Below are 17088 nucleotides of genomic sequence, written 5' to 3' on the forward strand. Positions count from 1 at the left end.
CCGCTTATCGCGGCGCTCATTTTAGGCCTTCTGGTGTTAAGTGAGATGCAGTCTAGGATGGTACATACTCGTACCTGCCCTGTAAGTGTCTATTCACTCTCGCCTTGAAATGATCCTTCACGCCAAAATGATGCTTAAGTTTACTATTTAGCAAGGCTATATCAAAAGTGATTGTAAAACTTTGAAACCCCAGGATGAAGCTAGCTCGTTTAGGTTCCATTAGGTATCACCAACAAAATCCGCCCCTCTAAAAGGCTACAATAATACATGCTTACTCAATGCAAACTGTTTACTTCATTCAATAAAGTGAGACCATAAAGCCAATGCCGACCAATTCCAACAGCAAGAGAATATTTACATACAAAAACTCAATGAAATTTTCTATGGAATTGAAGGAAATCTATTCCAATAATATTGCTTGAAAGACCCGCCCTTGCAAATTGGTTTTTGCTCTATGAAGATGTTATGTAAATAAACGTTGTTTTGTACTAACGCTGGGAATTGGAGGGATATTTTGACAGATGAAAGTAAATAGAGGTCTTTGAGTAGTGGGAGTGTGTATTAAGATAATATTTTTTCGCGCCAGAAGAAGGGTTACTATGTTCTTAGTCGTTAATATTGTCAAACAGAGTCCTAGCTTAGACTTATAATTTGGTTCTAGTTAATTTGAGTGTTGATAATTACACATGTCTGTAAACCTACATTATCAGATTTCAAAATTATAGCGTACTTAGGGACCCAAAGAGAATTGTACTGTCTAAGCTTTCAATAATTTTAATTTATTCATAATTGTTCTCCTTTGTTTAATTTTGCCTTTAAGTTTTTGAACATGTTTCTTATGTAAAGCTGAAAGAAATACCGGTTAGCCTACTGTAACATTAAAATAATCTCTCGGCAGTTGAGCATTCAGCAGGTGGCCATACATTTCTCATGCGTGCGAGATTCTGTCGATAAATCACAAGGATAACACCAGACACTCTCCACCTTAACCGTAAATCATACTATGGATAAAATAGCGGACGCATTCCCTTTATTTTCGCGTTTTTATATGGAACCTCCTCAGATGTAAGGAATGGTTTATTTATACAAGTATTCATAGTGAAGCCCTATATCTTTCCAGGGAAATCCATATTCCGATACGCTGAGTTTGGTGTGACTTATTTTGAATACAAAGAGCGCTTTTATATTTTTTCTTTCGCGTCTGTCTTGTAGTAAATAACGCCAGCTTATGCTGAACAAAACGTACTTATGTGTTGAAATAGTACTAGCTGTCTACTTATGTATTATCAAAACAGGTAACTTACCTATTCATATGACTGATATACGAGTATTTCACAATTTCTTAGTGTAATAAAATAGTATTATCTATGTCGAATAACTTTATATAAAGTGTCCTGTTGAACTTTAAAGATGTTATTCTCATTAAGATGACTTAACCAGTGTGCCTACCATGAGTTTACGTTAGGTGAGCTCGCTAGCGAATACGTCAAAAAATTATATAAAGATTTTATTTCTTGAAAGTAGCCGCTAGGGGCGCTGCACAATATGTCATACATTTAAATGTCATTTTTTTACGCAGTCGCTAGCGAGCACACCTAACGTAAACTCATGGTAGGCACACAGAACTTAACCAGATTAAGCCATTGTAATAAATATTGGTTAGAAAACAGTTCTTGTACTTGCAAACAAAACCTACAAAAAGGGGAATTCCTCGACCTCTAAATCAAATCCACGTGTTCGCGAGACAGCTATTCGAGTCAGTATCACTAAACGGCATTTTTCACAAGCGGCAACACTCACGCTCACCCAAACAACATCAACACCTACGCAGTCGCTCCCAAAGATTTTTATTATCATACTTTCCCTTTTGTTACGGTTACTCGCTGTAATGACGGCAGTGCGTGAAATACTCTCACATTTGGGTGCCCTGAAAATGGAATGCACCTGCCTCCTTAGGTTTTATGAGAAGTTTCCTCACCTTCCAGGGCTGGCGAGGCGGCCAATATCGCCGTCCTCGCTTTGTGACCCCTCATAATACAAGTAATACTTCTTGAGAGGGTATTGAACGTGCGCCCTCCGTCGCGCCGCGCTCGTAATTTTATGGGGCACCCTTACTTTGTTTTTTGTGAGTGCCCGGTTGCTTAACGTTAGAGTTTAAAGAGTGGGATTGTTTGGGTTTATGGGAGGAAATAAGAGATTTTTTTGTCTTTTTTATCAAATTGATCAACGAATCGGCTTCTAGCACCACGTATTTGTTATACAGATAACTTTTAAATAGAAATCTTTCACTGTAAGGATTTTTTAGCTACGAAATGTTGATCTGAGTTTTTGTAATCAGTGTTTACAGGTTTGGATTCTCCTCAATATTTTATTATTTATAATTTTTTTTTTATATTTTTCTATTAAATTTTGCATAATTGTCATAGTGAAAAATACCTAAAACCAAAGCCTTTTGTTTCCAGCTGTACGATTTTTTTTGTTAACCCTTCCTAGTTAAATGTAAACAAAAGTTCTTTAGTTCTGGAAATTAAAATTTCCTCGAACGGTTACAATTTAAATTATAGTGTCGTTTAAGTGTTTCCTGCTGGTAAATACATATTTACCAGCTTTTACGCGGGTTGAGATTTTTCTCGGAAGCTGTTTTGTCATCAAGCCCTTAATTGAATAAACGTTAAGCTTACTGAGACTTAAATAATAATTTGTTTATGAATTTCCTGGAAGAGAAAGGGTAGATCTAATAATAAAATATAGTATTAGCAATATCGTTATTGTATTACCTACCTACTACATAATGGGCTAATTTAAAAGAATACATCTTTTTTGCCGTATTATTTAGTAGCTAATAATCTATGTATAATAAGCCGTAAATTTACAACTACAGCTAGAAATAGACTAAGTAGATCCTTACTTTTAATCTTAATATCCACCATTCATAGCACTCTAATGCGACTTGTCTGAAAGTGCGTCCATTGGGTAAGATGTCCTTACGCTTTTCTGTGTATCCATTAAATTTTCCTTGTCCCCATCATGTCTCCGCTAAGTGCCCTATTTACTTCCCTTACCACTATAGCTCTGACTAGTGGTAGAGTGGTCATCTAAACTACTACAGAGGTCCTCGATCTATCTTATGAAGCATTTAAAAATTTGGTCTAATGTCGGGCCGTTATTTTACCTTACGCGATAAAAAATTGTGCACAATTCAAATTATTTACGCAACACACTGGATATTACTAAAACACCTATCCAAGAAACCATAATTAGATGATCAAACGAACTTACCAAGTGAAGTTCGATCTGAATTATCCTGTTTTCGCCGAAGAGATTTAGGGTAACATCTCGCATTACCTCGGAGCAAAAAATGGCTACTGGTTAACATCGCGCGTTAACTTGGAGCTAAAAATGGGTCAAAGTTACGCGTCGTGTCACAACGCTTATAATAAAAATGTACGAGCACTTACACAAAATAGTTGTTACAACCAACCTTGTGTTGGGTCTAATTCTCGTCACTACACTGCACAACTTAAAATAATTACGTTTTTTGTCGGTAAAAACGTCCTGGTGACGTCACTTAAGCATTTTTCTTATACTGCGTGCGGTCGTTGCGCGTGCGCACAAAGGAATGAGACCGCTCGGACACCGAGCCCACAGCGTGGTAGGGGTGGGGTTGCCCGCTCTTTTGTTTTTTACTACTACTGCGCTGAATATTGTGTGCGGATTGGCTTGTCGTACAGGGGTACTACTCGGTAAAATAAATCTCGGAGGCGAAAGCAGGATAATTGTCAAAGAAGTACATAAAGCTTTATAAATAAATCGAGTAAACCGCTTTGTGAAAACTGTAAATTACAGCTAAAATGAAATAAAAACTAGATCTCCCTGTCCGCAAAACATTTCCTTAAAATCACGGGTAAGTTCAGTCAGTCCCTTCAAAAATGATACACTACAAACAACTGAGCCTAAAAACATTATCATCACTGAATCCTTATCATCTCTAGGAGATTGAACCAGCGAACGTCACCTTTATGCATGCATATTTCCTTATATCCAGCCAAGAAAATGCTCCAACACTCAAAGGGCTGCCTATATTCGAGATACTTCGAAGCAATATAGCCCCTTGTGCGGGATAATAAAAAACCCTATACGCGTGCATCCCTTTACAAAGGGATCGGGATAGGTTTAATATCTATCTACAGTATAATAATGACATAACTATGATAGAGTCACCGATAAAGTGTTTTTTTTTTACTATGTATCGCTCAAAGAACTAGCAATCGTTGTTGGAGAAAGGTTCCCGTGATGATCTTGGGCTGGAAGACGTAACATGGGCATCCTTAGGGTCAATCCAAGACCTGATAAAATCCTGAAAAGCATGGATGTATAGTATACGACCTAGAACCGCTAGTCGAATAACAGATGGTTTGAAAATATAGCAAAGATTTTTTTGACTTGAAAAAAATACAAAAATTGACTTTTTTTACAGATTAAAGTAAAAAAATATAGGGGAGAGTTCGGTATATTGTACCGCCGGGTAAATTGTACCACCCTCATATTATTATTTCGTAAAGTATTTATTGAATGTCCGTAATTGCAACACTCAGCGATACACAACTAAATTAATTGAATATTGGCCATATGGTTTTTGCCGTGACAATTAACACGTGTGTTTTATTTCGAAAAGATTTTTTTTCATTGTTTTCAAGTAACTTTTGAGAATGCATTTTTAGTTTGTAATTTTGTTAAATTTAATCACACAGTGTTTCTAATTTATTAATTAGGAGCGTAAATTAGTGTGGATTACAATTATATGAAACATTTTTCGGTATTTATAAGCTATATTTTTTACCGATTTTTTAAAAGCACTATCACCTAGTCGGATAAATTGTACCACATCAAGTTGTATGTAACTTTACCAAAGGATTTCATTTTTTGTAGCAAATTATATTCTGAAGTTATAATAGCGTAGTTATGTTTGACTAACAATAAATGAAAGCAAAAGACTGGCAAAGTAGGTTAGGTACCAGTGTGCGTTACTATAATTGGAATTACAAAACTTGTACTCAAAATCGTGATAACGTGTAAAACAATATCGATTGTCTATGTTATTAACTACTGTTCCTTTTCGTTACCTAATTTGAAGAAAGAAAAAGAAGAATGTATATGTAAAAGAAGAAGAAGAATGTATCGTATAATATTTTGCCATAGTTTTTTTATAGGCTTGAAATTTATTGAAATTCAATTTAGTAATCCTGTGGTACAAATTATCGAACCGGTTGGCTAAATTGGACCGAAGCTCTGAACTCGTATTTTGTTGATTTGTGCTAAATATACAACAATCATGTTGATTTATACCTATGAAATATTAAGTTGAATAATTTCTCTTTTATTAACACCATGGACATTAGCAAAAACAAAACAAAACTATGTGTAAAATAGGATTGAAAAAAAACTGGTCCAAATTACCGGACTCTCCCTTATGTTATGAATTTCTTTAATTCTGGTTCCACTGCCGCATTGTCATAAAAATCGGAAATAAAAAAAACCTTTGCTTTAAACTCTATGATCGGTGGCCCATAAAATTGAACTTGACACCCAACTTGAATCCCTTCGGAATAACTACTAAAAAGGTTAGCCAGTAGATTTCCAACATTACTCGTGACAAAGTTGGTTTGCATATACCTGGAGATAAAGCCCGCGTCCCTAGTCGCCGCTCTGAGCAATCGTGCCCCGGGGGCCACCTTGCTGATGTATGGTCTAACTTCAATCTAACTTTCTTTACAATATCTAATAACCGATAGTATCTGTGGATAGTTTAACTATCGAAGGGTATAGTAGAGTTTCTATCACGGTTGATTCAAATAGAAGACATTGAATGTATGTAAAGACAATAGCATTATCAAGATGATTACTGTGGAGCCTACTCTGTTTTTAGTGTTTAAGTTGTTATTTATTTGTAATGCTTTTAATACTCGCATCAAATAAATATTTTCTTTCTTTTTCTTTCTTTGGTATCTTATTCATCATCTAATGAAAGTTAAATTGTAAAAGATAGCTACTTCTTTACAACAAATAAAACAACTACGTGAAACTAGCGATCACATAAAACTTATTACGCTATTAATTTGTATAGCGATTTATTTCAGACACCCCGAAGAAATCTAAACCAAAGCGAGATAAAAACAAATTATGCAAATAGCTGAACTTTCAAACAATAAAACAGTATCACACCAAGGTTTTTCCAAGAGTTCAGTGGCTTCGGCTTACTATTTAAAAATAATTGACTGTTGCAAGATAGCTAGAAGTCAAGGAACCCTGAATGTCACGATCTCATTAGAAAACGCAAATACAGGCCCTAAGTCACTTGTGAATTTGAACCCTAATTCCAGAGGCAAAAGAAACAACTAATTTACATTTTGCTGATCGATCTATGTGTTCTCAAATTATTAGGGTCTGTTGACACTTGTTTATTCATGCATCGAATATTCAAATAGCAAAGAATCTTTCACTTGTTATTTGTAAAGGAATTCAATATTGACCAGCGATTGATAACCGTCTAGACTTACTCGTACTGTCCGCCTATCAGACTACAACATTGCGGTCACAAGAATAATATAATTCCATTCCAGATGCATTTAATTTCAAGTGTGATGGATGCGACCTTTAACAGTTAGGCTGAGTTGCACCACCTAACTTTTTTGATGTTTGTCAAAGTTAAAGTAAGATAGTGAACTCAGCCTTAGAGTCATGGCCTTGTGTGTATGACTTTCAGATATCACTAGTCGTCATAATTTAAGGAGTGTAAACAAAAATTCACACTTTTAGCTCTGCTTATATTTAGCTACATAGGAAATATTTCGAGTAAGTATTTTAGTTCAAACCATTTCAAAACAAATGCTCAACCCATTACTTTTGTTTACAAAGCAATATTGGCCGTAATGCGATTCGGACATGGGTAAACAAACACACCAAAATCGCAAACTTACTAAAATCCAGGACAAAAAGCTCTTTAAATCGCTGTACAATAAATCCTAGCTCTTATAAAAACACCCACATTTAGTGATAAATTTGGAACTACCCACATTAAGCATTACGCCGCGCGCGCGGCATACACCTCAGTGTATCGCTATCGTTAGCGAATCGACAAACATAAATCCAGCTGGGCACTCTTATCGGAACGGCCCGTAATATATTATTAGTTGGCGACTTCTCGTTCTACTCCCCCGCTTTGTTATATCGCTATAACGAGTCTAATTTATCGTACCTACCGCAAAATAAGGCCGCGACAACCCCCATTATACCGACCAACACTCGCACGCCAAATCTAAAGAAACCTATAAAAATGTATGAACCCCGACCAAGGCTTAGTGCACAAACGCAATCATCGAAATTATACGTACGCATTATTCAGTCGCGCGTATAAATCGTACCTCATGCATTAAACATTCTGGACCTCTTAAATAATAAGAAAAGTTTCGCCTCCTCGAAGGTACTATTGTGTATTCTATTCTTTTGGAGGTTCAGATTGGAAAGCCTTTTTACACCATCCCATTTACTGGGCCTAGAGAATACATTCGTATTGAGACGAAAGGAAAAAATAGGAGCGCTTTGTCTTCCAACGTCTGTTATTTTGTTGAAAGCCACTATAAAATGTACGTAAAACATTTACGCTCCATAATTTTTTAACATTGAAAGTCATTTGTGTCCATTAATGAAATTAGATGAAAACAGGAATAGTATTTATGATGTTCAAAAAGAGCTGAAAGGATAAAAATTTATGGGCGGCTATAAAAGTTTGTGAGATGAGACGTCAGTTAAAAAGATTGGCGGAGACAAATTGTGACGTAGGTTCTTATTTAGTGGGCGAGTAGTTTGGGACGGTGACAGGTCATGGGGCGTAATGGGCAGGCTATCTTTACGATAATTAGCCGATGTAGGGTAGAGTGAGGGCATATGTATGAGGGGACTTGTGTAGATATGGTAAATTTATAGCAGAGCCACAAAACTCGAGGGCGGGTTCGTGCTTTTAGTTCTATAGGTTAGGGTGAGTAATTATAGTTCGTATTGTTATTTTTTCTTTCACGAAAATACCTTGTTAAACATAAATATCTCGTGAGAAATCTATATCCGCCTAATAACTTATATCTAAAAACGCGATACACGTGTAAGCAAGGGTGTGAAGCAGAGCGTATGCGTATAAAATCAAAGGATAAGGAGGATTCTAGAGCTACATGGAAAAATAAAATCATTTTCATTCACCTGTATAAATATTATTTAGTCAATATTAACCTAGCCGCAGACCACCAACTTTCATCTGGCCGATAGTTAGGTTGGGCAGTTAATCAGTATGGACATGTATGAGAATTGGTATTGGCCGATTCTTCATACAAATTAGGATCGGACCCAACTATTAGCCGACTAAAGGTCGGTGGTCTGCGCCCTAGGAGTATGGTTCTTAGGTTTTATTCAATTTACTTAGTGAACGTCGTTTATTATTGGTGTCTGTCCATACCTAATTAACACTAATTTATTGAGTCATTCCATTACTTCTACGCAAATCGAAATTCCGACATATTCTACAGGTATTTATAAAGCGGTAACAGTGAAAAATTTAGGGCACCTAAGCGCAACTTGGCGGAGTTTTAACATTTTTCAGTAAGCACGATAAGAGTGAGCAATTTATAAGCGATACGGATCTACCGCACCCGTGAGAACGTTTGTGCCACGTAATCTTCTACATGACTCTCAACCGCCTTAGTTTTGAATGTTACTCTTTCAAATGCTTGCTTTTATTGGCTGAGAGGCAAATACGCTGTTGCAAACATAAATAAGATGCCATTCAAAAATGGAACAGCAGTTGATGCTGTTTTGTTATTTTCAACAAAGGGCTGATGCTTTTTTGTATGTTTTTGTGTTCAATTTCATTTAAAAAGAAAACTAGAAAGAAACAAATGAACGTAGCGAACATCAACAAGAAAAGTCATCGTAGACTTTAAAAAAGATAGTTCGTACCTTAAACTTACGTTTGATTATTTAAAGTTCCATTTAAATACCTAGCTCCATTTATACAGTAAAATATCTTTTATATTATAGAGACAATAGCGGTGGCTAGCGTGAATTTAACCTATTATTAAATGAAAAACGATAAAGGAACCTAAGACAGAATAAACGTGAAATATAGAGGAAGAGAGGCCTTAGGAGGCCTCTTAGGAGAGAAGAGACCTAAAACAGAGTACTAAATATAGTGTCTAATCGAAGTGAATAAGTCCAGAACACGTTCCACACAGAGGTCTGAAAGTGATACAAAATTAAATTGTCAATTTCGCTCGTATCCATCGCGAAACTGCCTCAAATATGCTTTGTAAAATTAACAGCGAGCGCTCTAGTTTAGCGCGATCACACTAGTTTGGTAGTTAGCGAGGTCCCACACAACGAAACGAATGATTTATCAGTGAAGTTTAAAGGACAATGNTTTCATTCTGCGACTGTACCTATATTTAAGGGGTTGTAAGGCTTTGAATAGCTACTCAACTGTATCTTAGGGACGACTTAGGCTGGGTTGCACCACCTAACTTTAACGGTAACTATAACGATAACCGGTGCTTTTTATATGGAGTTTCACAGATTTTTGACGTTTGTCAAAGTTAAAGTAAGATGGTGCAACCCACCCTTACACAGTAACTTTCCTACGCAATATCATTTTCGGGAAGTGACTAAATTAGTATCAAAGACACGTGGATTACGAGAGGCACGTGTAAAGAAGGAATCGCCAACCCGACCCTGCCAAACAATCACTAAATTCACTAACAACAACATATTTTGCTCTTCGAAAATACAGTGAAATTAGTTTTTCGGTCATTCTCCGGATCTGGATTATTTTGTTGATTACCCCGACCTTTTTTATTTTTGAATTTAGAGTAAGTTTAGGTAAAACATTTCAAAATAGACATTATTACGAACATATTTTTTATATTGGCCCATCTGTAGCAAGCAGGAATAAAAAGTTATGCGACATCAAAATTTTCATGGTCGGGGTAATCAAAGTTGGGAGTCAGAGTAATCAAAAATAAAACAAAATATTATATTTTCTAAGGTTTTTTTTAAGTTATGGTAAAATAAATGTCATTATAACTAGCCATTTGTTATTTTGATGTATAAACGACAATATTGTAAAGTTTCAACAAAATCTGTTAAGTAGTTGTTGCGTAAAAGAGTAAAAACATACATACAGTGTGAGTCACGTTAAAGTGTACATATGAAAATAGATGAAACTAGATCTATTTTTATCGACAAAAAACAGGTCAAACATTTTTTGAGATTTTTTTTTAATTTTTTATAGAATTTTTTTTCTTCCAATTACTTATTGTAAAGAAAACGTAATAACTTTTAAACTAAGCGGTATCTCCTGATAAAATAAAAACAGTAATAATGCTAAATAACAGGCGATACTAAAAAAATACATAAAATACACAAAAAAGGCCAACAAATAATAAAAAATGATACTTTTTGAAAAAAATCTGCTTTAAAATTCGTGTTTTTTTGGTTATTTAATAAATTTCTCCAAAAAATGCCCCTATAACCGGTGGTTTTTATTACTTTGTACTATTCTCTATCGTATTACCTTCGTAAAACCAAAAATCGCATGTCTCTATCCCTATCACAACGTTTGCAATGATCGTTTGAACTAAGCCTCTCCGGGCGCGCCATTCAAAGTTTCGTTATCAACGAAACTGAAAATGGCTCTAGATTTGTAATTTTGATAAAGACAAGTTAGATTTCAAATAAAAACAAAAGATTTCAAAGTAAAATAAGCACTTCAACTGGCATTGGATTCAACATCGGATTCTGACACTTTTACAGTTATGATACCATGAATATCAGTTTATGGTCCTAATTATTTTTATTTTATTTACGACCTTCGACCAGTTGGACACTTTAGATATCTTCTTGTAATAGTGTCAAACTGTCAATATCTTTTTAGCTTTTAACGCAAATCTAGTCTTCAAAGCAGTTTAATCGATTTATTTTATTTTCAAAATCGATATTTTATTGTCTATGATGGCCGCAGGAACATCACTATACATGGACTCCCAGCAATAAAGTACGGTAATGCCTCGTACAGATTTTATCGGCAAAAATTATGGAACTTGATAGGTTTTAGACCATGCCACGCACCAAAACGTCCGGAAGTTGTAATAGTATTATAGAATAAACGTTAAAAGACTTATTTATTTAATTTTTCAATGCTTAAGTGTCCATTAGAATGAAAGGGTGCTTAATGTATTAAAAAAAATAGAAAATAATTATGATGGGTTAATGTTTTTGGGCGGTTTTTTAGGCGGTTTCTGACAATGTCCTTTGGGCCCGGCGGTTGCCGTTATCCGGGAACGCCAACTTTAATCTGATCTGGCAAATTCCACTTACTTTAATTGAATCCCGGAAGGCGGTTGTCAGTGCTATTGCGTTGTCACACGTTGATTGGGATTTTGAATATGAACCTGACGATGTGCTAATTGGACGCGAATAAAATTTTATTTTATTTGTATTACATGCTGTCAGATTGTTGGACGGTGATACGGAATGGATATCGCAATCTAATATACAAAATATTTAGTCAAAGTCAAAGCTTTTATTGGGTACTTAGGCCCTTTCCAAGTATAGTCCAAATAAAGTTTGTCCTACCACCACTTTGGGACAACATGGGCTGGTGCTGAGAAGATGTGGCGAAACATATGTAGGTCAGACACCTTTGTTATTATTTATTATACGGTTACGCTCTAAGTAATGGGTTTAGTTAAACTATAAACTAATTACTTACCTTCTAATATGCGGTGGCTCGATCATCACACCGAACAGGCGAAACTGCGAAGGTAGACTTGCACGAAATATCTTCTAATCCAATAAAATACTGATAAACACTCTTAGCACTACACAAAACTGACAAGTTACGAAGTATAAAACAAAATAGCACAATTTAGACACTTCCTAATTTTCTACAGTTAATGATTGTAATTTTCACACACAAACTGGCAGAGCACTGAATCGTGACTGACGACCGATACTAATGTCAAAGAAGATGTAAGGTGAAGATACCAACAGAAAAAAATACCCGCAAATAATATTTACGAAAGTTTTTACTATATTTTATACCTACGTAGGACACGTAGTTATAGATAGAAATTTTATGATGAAAAAATATAAATTTATTTTATTTTTTAACGAAAAAATTACCCAGGCATAATCTGTTTTTACATCTATGTAAATTACGATTACATTTTATGGGCAAAAAAGGTCAGATACAAATTAATCTAAAGCAAGTCTCCATAAAAAGGACTATTAAAAAGGGTTCGAAATAAAAAATAAGCCCCGTAACCGTCTGCTTGGTTGACGACCACGGGTATAAAATATCCATTGGCCCTTAAAATAGGGGATTTTTACCAAAATAAATTAAAAACGGCCATTTTCATTGATTGTCTTGAGCTATAAAAAATAGCTGATGACCTTAATAACTTTAACCGTAAGTGTAACGTTAATCGGTGTATTTTGTATGGAGTTTGACAGATTTTTGACTTTTGTTAAAGTCAAAGTAACATGGTGCAACCCAGCCTTAGTTTCAAAGAAAAGTACAACTTTCGGACAAATAAATACACATTACGAGAGAGCAGAACAGTTAGGCTCAGTTGCACCACTTAACTTTGAGCATAACTATAACGATAACCGGTGTTTTTTTGTATGTAGTTTGACAGATTTTTGACGTTTGTCAAAGTTAAAGTAAGATGGTGCAACCCAGCCTAAGTCTTAGATGGGGATTCCGTGGAGGGTAGTTGAACGGGAAGCATGGTCGATCTGTTTTAATGGTTTCAATTTATTATTTAATGGACTTTAGTGTACAAATTTGGTGTTATTTTGTGTTCTAAAGTGCAGTGAAGTGATAAATTATAAAAAACATTGAAATACTTCGAATTTGAGCGCGCATCGAGTGTCGAGTGGGTTGTCGTACGAACAACCCGCTTTGGACCCGGTAGCGTCTTGAAACCTGCTTTCGGGCATACTTAACTCCACGGAATCCATGAAACATCAATAGAACTGAAACACCCACGTTCTATTGATAACTATGTCAATTTTCACTCGACATTGGCAGAAATAAACCTCCCAGAGAGGTTTGGTTGCCATTAAACAAAAAAAAAAAAAAAGTCTTAGATTTTTCAACTCTTTTAGAAACCCTAAAATATGACATGTTGTAACACATAGTCACAATACATAGCAGCCAGTGGCTATGAATGGCCTATCTATGTAACATGACTGCTCTATGTACTTTTGCTTGAACTACCTTTTTGCTTGCTATTTACTTTTAAAGTAATTAACATTTTGAATCTTTTGAAATCGATTAAAAAAAAATTAAATAAAAATATTTTGGAACGTTTGTGCAAGTGAATCTTCCTTATTGAAGCGATTTGTTTTATTGACTGTAAAACAATTGACTGCGAAACTTAACTACGTCACGTGGAATTCAGTGAGTACTGAAATCATATCTAGATCGTTGACTTGTCAGCTTGACTCGTTCAAGGCCCAAGAAATCTCGGAACGTTTCGACAAGTGGTTCCGGTCTGTTGACTTTCATTGTCATTATAAAACATCTGACCTTGTAGTCAATAAACCGTTGATAGTAATATTTAAATAGATTTCCCATTTAATTGATTGATTTGATTACTTTTTTGATTAAGTTAATGTGTTGTAAGTGTCTCATGTGCCCCGATACTTGTTTTTGTCTGAATTTTTAATTTTTGTTTTGCGATAGAAAGTGTTTGCTAAACCGAGTAAACACGAGTGTTCTAAATATTTACAATTAATAATGGTAGTGAAAATAAGAAAATGTAATATATTTTTTATAAAATTCAATTTCATTATTTGATAAAGTTGTACAAACATAAAAATAACATGTAGCTTACAAAATAAAACATGCCAAATAATTTTAATTTATGTCAACAAATTATAAATGATGTTTGGGCATGTTTTATTTTATAAACATAATTGCTTTTTATTTACACACTTATAGCACACATGTAAATAAGAACAGAACTATTATTTTTAAAGTCGGTTCAAGGAGTTTGTTGTTCAAAGTACTCAACCGACTTTAAAAATATAATATCAGTTAGTAGTCAGCTATCACAGGAGTAATAAAATTTAACGAGTCAGTCGTGACACAGTACCTGCATTAAAAAGTACTGAGGCTATAACTTTTTGCGGTAAAGCTAGTAAAAAACATAACAAAAAACAAAACATCAACGAATAACAACGAGTCAGAGAAATGCTTTTTAGTGACCTTTCTTGTGTCCCCAGTGCTTATGGTCCTCATGACCTCCCTTCTTGCCATGGTCGTGGTGGTGATGCCAGTGGTCGTGGTGACCACCCTCGTCATGGTGTCCCTTGTGGTGGTGGTGGTGACCTCCCTTATGGTGATGACCCTTCTTGCCATGGTGATGCTCATGATGACCGCCGTGCTTGTGTCCGTGGTGGTGGTGGCCTCCCTTCTTGTGACCGCCTTCGTGGTGATGACCACCGTGATGCTCATGGAAACCTTTCTCGCCGTGATGGTGGTGGAAGTGCTTGTCCTTCTTGAACTCATCATGCTTGTCGACTTCATGGTGTCCCTTCGTGTCGTGACCCTTGTGGAAGTGGCCGTGCTCCTCATGACCGTGCCCGTGGTGGCCTTTCTCGCCGTGATCATGGTGGTGGTGGTAGCCATCGTCGTGGTGATGGTGTTTCTTGTGGCCGCCGTGTTCACCGTGATGGCCCTTGTGGCCTTCATGGTGGTGGTGTCCTTTATGACCGTGGTGGTGTTCGTGGTGTCCCTTGTGTCCTTTGTGGTCATGGTGGCCGTGGTCGTGGTGGTGATGACCATGGTGCTCGTGGCCGCCTCCCTTGTCCCATTTTCCTCCGTGGTGGGACGCAGCTGGTTCGAGATCAGATTGCTGCTCCCGAAGGTCCTTAGCGGAGGCGAGAGCCACGAAGGCAATAAGCCCTAGCACCACCAAACTCCTCATGGTTGGTGTGGCTAGCTGGTTGTGAATGATACTGTTGTCGGGATCTAAGATTTTATATACCAAATAGAGATCGCTCAATCAATTGGTTGGGCAAGTCGTCGCTCGGTAGTGTCAAGGTTGCAGCGGCAATACACTTCGGAAGAGATTTCCAGTTCCCAGGTCATTTACACCACTTCCTCGACCTTCTGAAATGGTTTCTAAAATTAACTTATTAGACTTTGTTTTAATTGCGTAAATGTTTAAATTAAAAGACTTTATTACCTATTTTGTATACGACTTAAGTTCTTTAGATACGATTTCATAATAAAACGATGATTTATTCACAAAAGAGAAAGACATTTTCTCTTCTTGCGATTCCACTTTTTGAGTCCCATGTATGTATGGAACTGTCTTAGTAGTTTGATGTCCTTGTGTGGACAATTTTTTTTTTAAGAAATCGCAACGTCTTTTCTAAGTTTAAAATGTCTAAACAATATCCAAGACAAGAAAATAAATAAAAAATGACGGCACAATTTAGGCGGTCTTATCGCTACAAAGCGAATTTCTTTCGACATTTTCATAAATGATTTTTTTTTTCAAATCATTTACAAATTGCTTTTGCATTTTACAATCAAAACCAAAAACTGAAAATAATCTATATATATAAAAATGAAACCCGTTTCGCGTTGTCACGGCATCACGTGTGAACGGCTGAACCGATTTCGATAATTCTTTTTTTTAAATGTTTGTGGAAGTCCAAGGATGGTTCTTACGGAAAAAATATTAAGAAAATCTCTACGCTATGGCGGTACGAAGTTCGCCGGGTCAGCTAGTAAAGAATAAAAATATATTCCGTACGCTTCGGAGAATCGTACTTGGCAATGACAACCTATTTATTTGTGACAAAATCAGTTCAAGGATCGAAAATTAAATAACTCCATAATTTTTCAATCGTTTGAACAATAACCGATTTTCTATCACAAACAGAAATTTTGATGTAAATTTAATTCTTTACCTATTGTGGGGTTTAAAAATGTATTTTGTAATTGCTATCATTAATTTTAACGATAACAATTTCTGAGCGCTGTTTGCTTAGTCTTGGAAAATTGTATTTCTCTTAAAAATAAAAACTGGTAAATGAAAACTGGAAATTTTGTTGCCTTAGACCGTTTATACAAAGAATGCGCTTGACATTTCAATTACGGCTTATCTTTTAAGTTGCTTTTATCGGAGCCTTCGAACCGATCGCGATGCGGATGTGGAACTTCAAAGATTATTTTCAACTGAAAAATTCTGAAGAAAAGGTGCTTTAATTAAGTTCTTTGTATCTTTTCTAACAATGCTTTGTACGGGATACCCGCATTGGGCGGGGGAATTAATAACATCGGTCGTAATTTTTGTTGTAAATTAGCTTTTCCATAAGTATTTAGGAAAAGGAAAAACCTTTCTTTCTGAATATAAGAAAAGGTCAGCATAACTCGTGTCCTTATTAGCTAAGAGCTGAGTAAACAAAATACCATACATGGTTGACACAAAGGTAACATGTTACCAAATCTTAAGTAAGTACAATAGATGCGAATACGCAGTAAAAATACAGTCGTGTAGTCATAGTTTTGTCGACTGTACACACTTAGTTGATGAAAGAATAGATGAAGAAGTTAATGAACTCTTTTAGTTTAGAATTCCTAAGCCAGTCCATTTACTGAGATTTCATCTGAAGCTTTATTAAACTTTGTGGTGATATTTAAAAATACAAAGCAACACAAAACCCCCTCTAATAACAGTTACTAAAGAAATACTTAATTTGATTTACGGTCAAAAACTGAATGCTACCGTTAAAATCACACAATAATAAGACACGATTATTTTTATTAACAACACGCCTTCAAACTTCCCGCTTTTAAGCCTTTTAGCTGGGAACTTAGCTTTGTAAATAAATTGTGCCTCCAACAGCAATTCAAGCTAAACACTGTGGCTCTTATGTACTTCCAATAGGGTTGATTTTGCAACAAAAATGTGAATTCTGATGTGCTGTCGCCTATACTTCTCGCTTATTTTTTATGCATGGGGTTCG

At 35.8% G+C, this 17088-nt stretch overlaps 1 protein-coding gene across 1 annotated transcript; it reads right to left on the bottom strand.

Moving 5' to 3' along the window:
• Nucleotides 1–14306: 14306 nt before the first annotated feature.
• LOC114355147 (histidine-rich glycoprotein-like) lies at nucleotides 14307–15035 on the bottom strand. Its single transcript, XM_028307832.1, has one exon. It carries the CDS (start codon nucleotides 15033–15035, stop codon nucleotides 14307–14309), a length of 729 nt encoding a protein of 242 aa, XP_028163633.1.
• Nucleotides 15036–17088: the final 2053 nt, after the last annotated feature.

The sequence above is a fragment of the Ostrinia furnacalis genome, unplaced genomic scaffold, assembly GCF_004193835.3.
Source record: "Ostrinia furnacalis isolate ACB-3 unplaced genomic scaffold, ASM419383v2 OfSCF2357, whole genome shotgun sequence".
Lineage (NCBI taxonomy): Eukaryota > Metazoa > Arthropoda > Insecta > Lepidoptera > Crambidae > Ostrinia > Ostrinia furnacalis.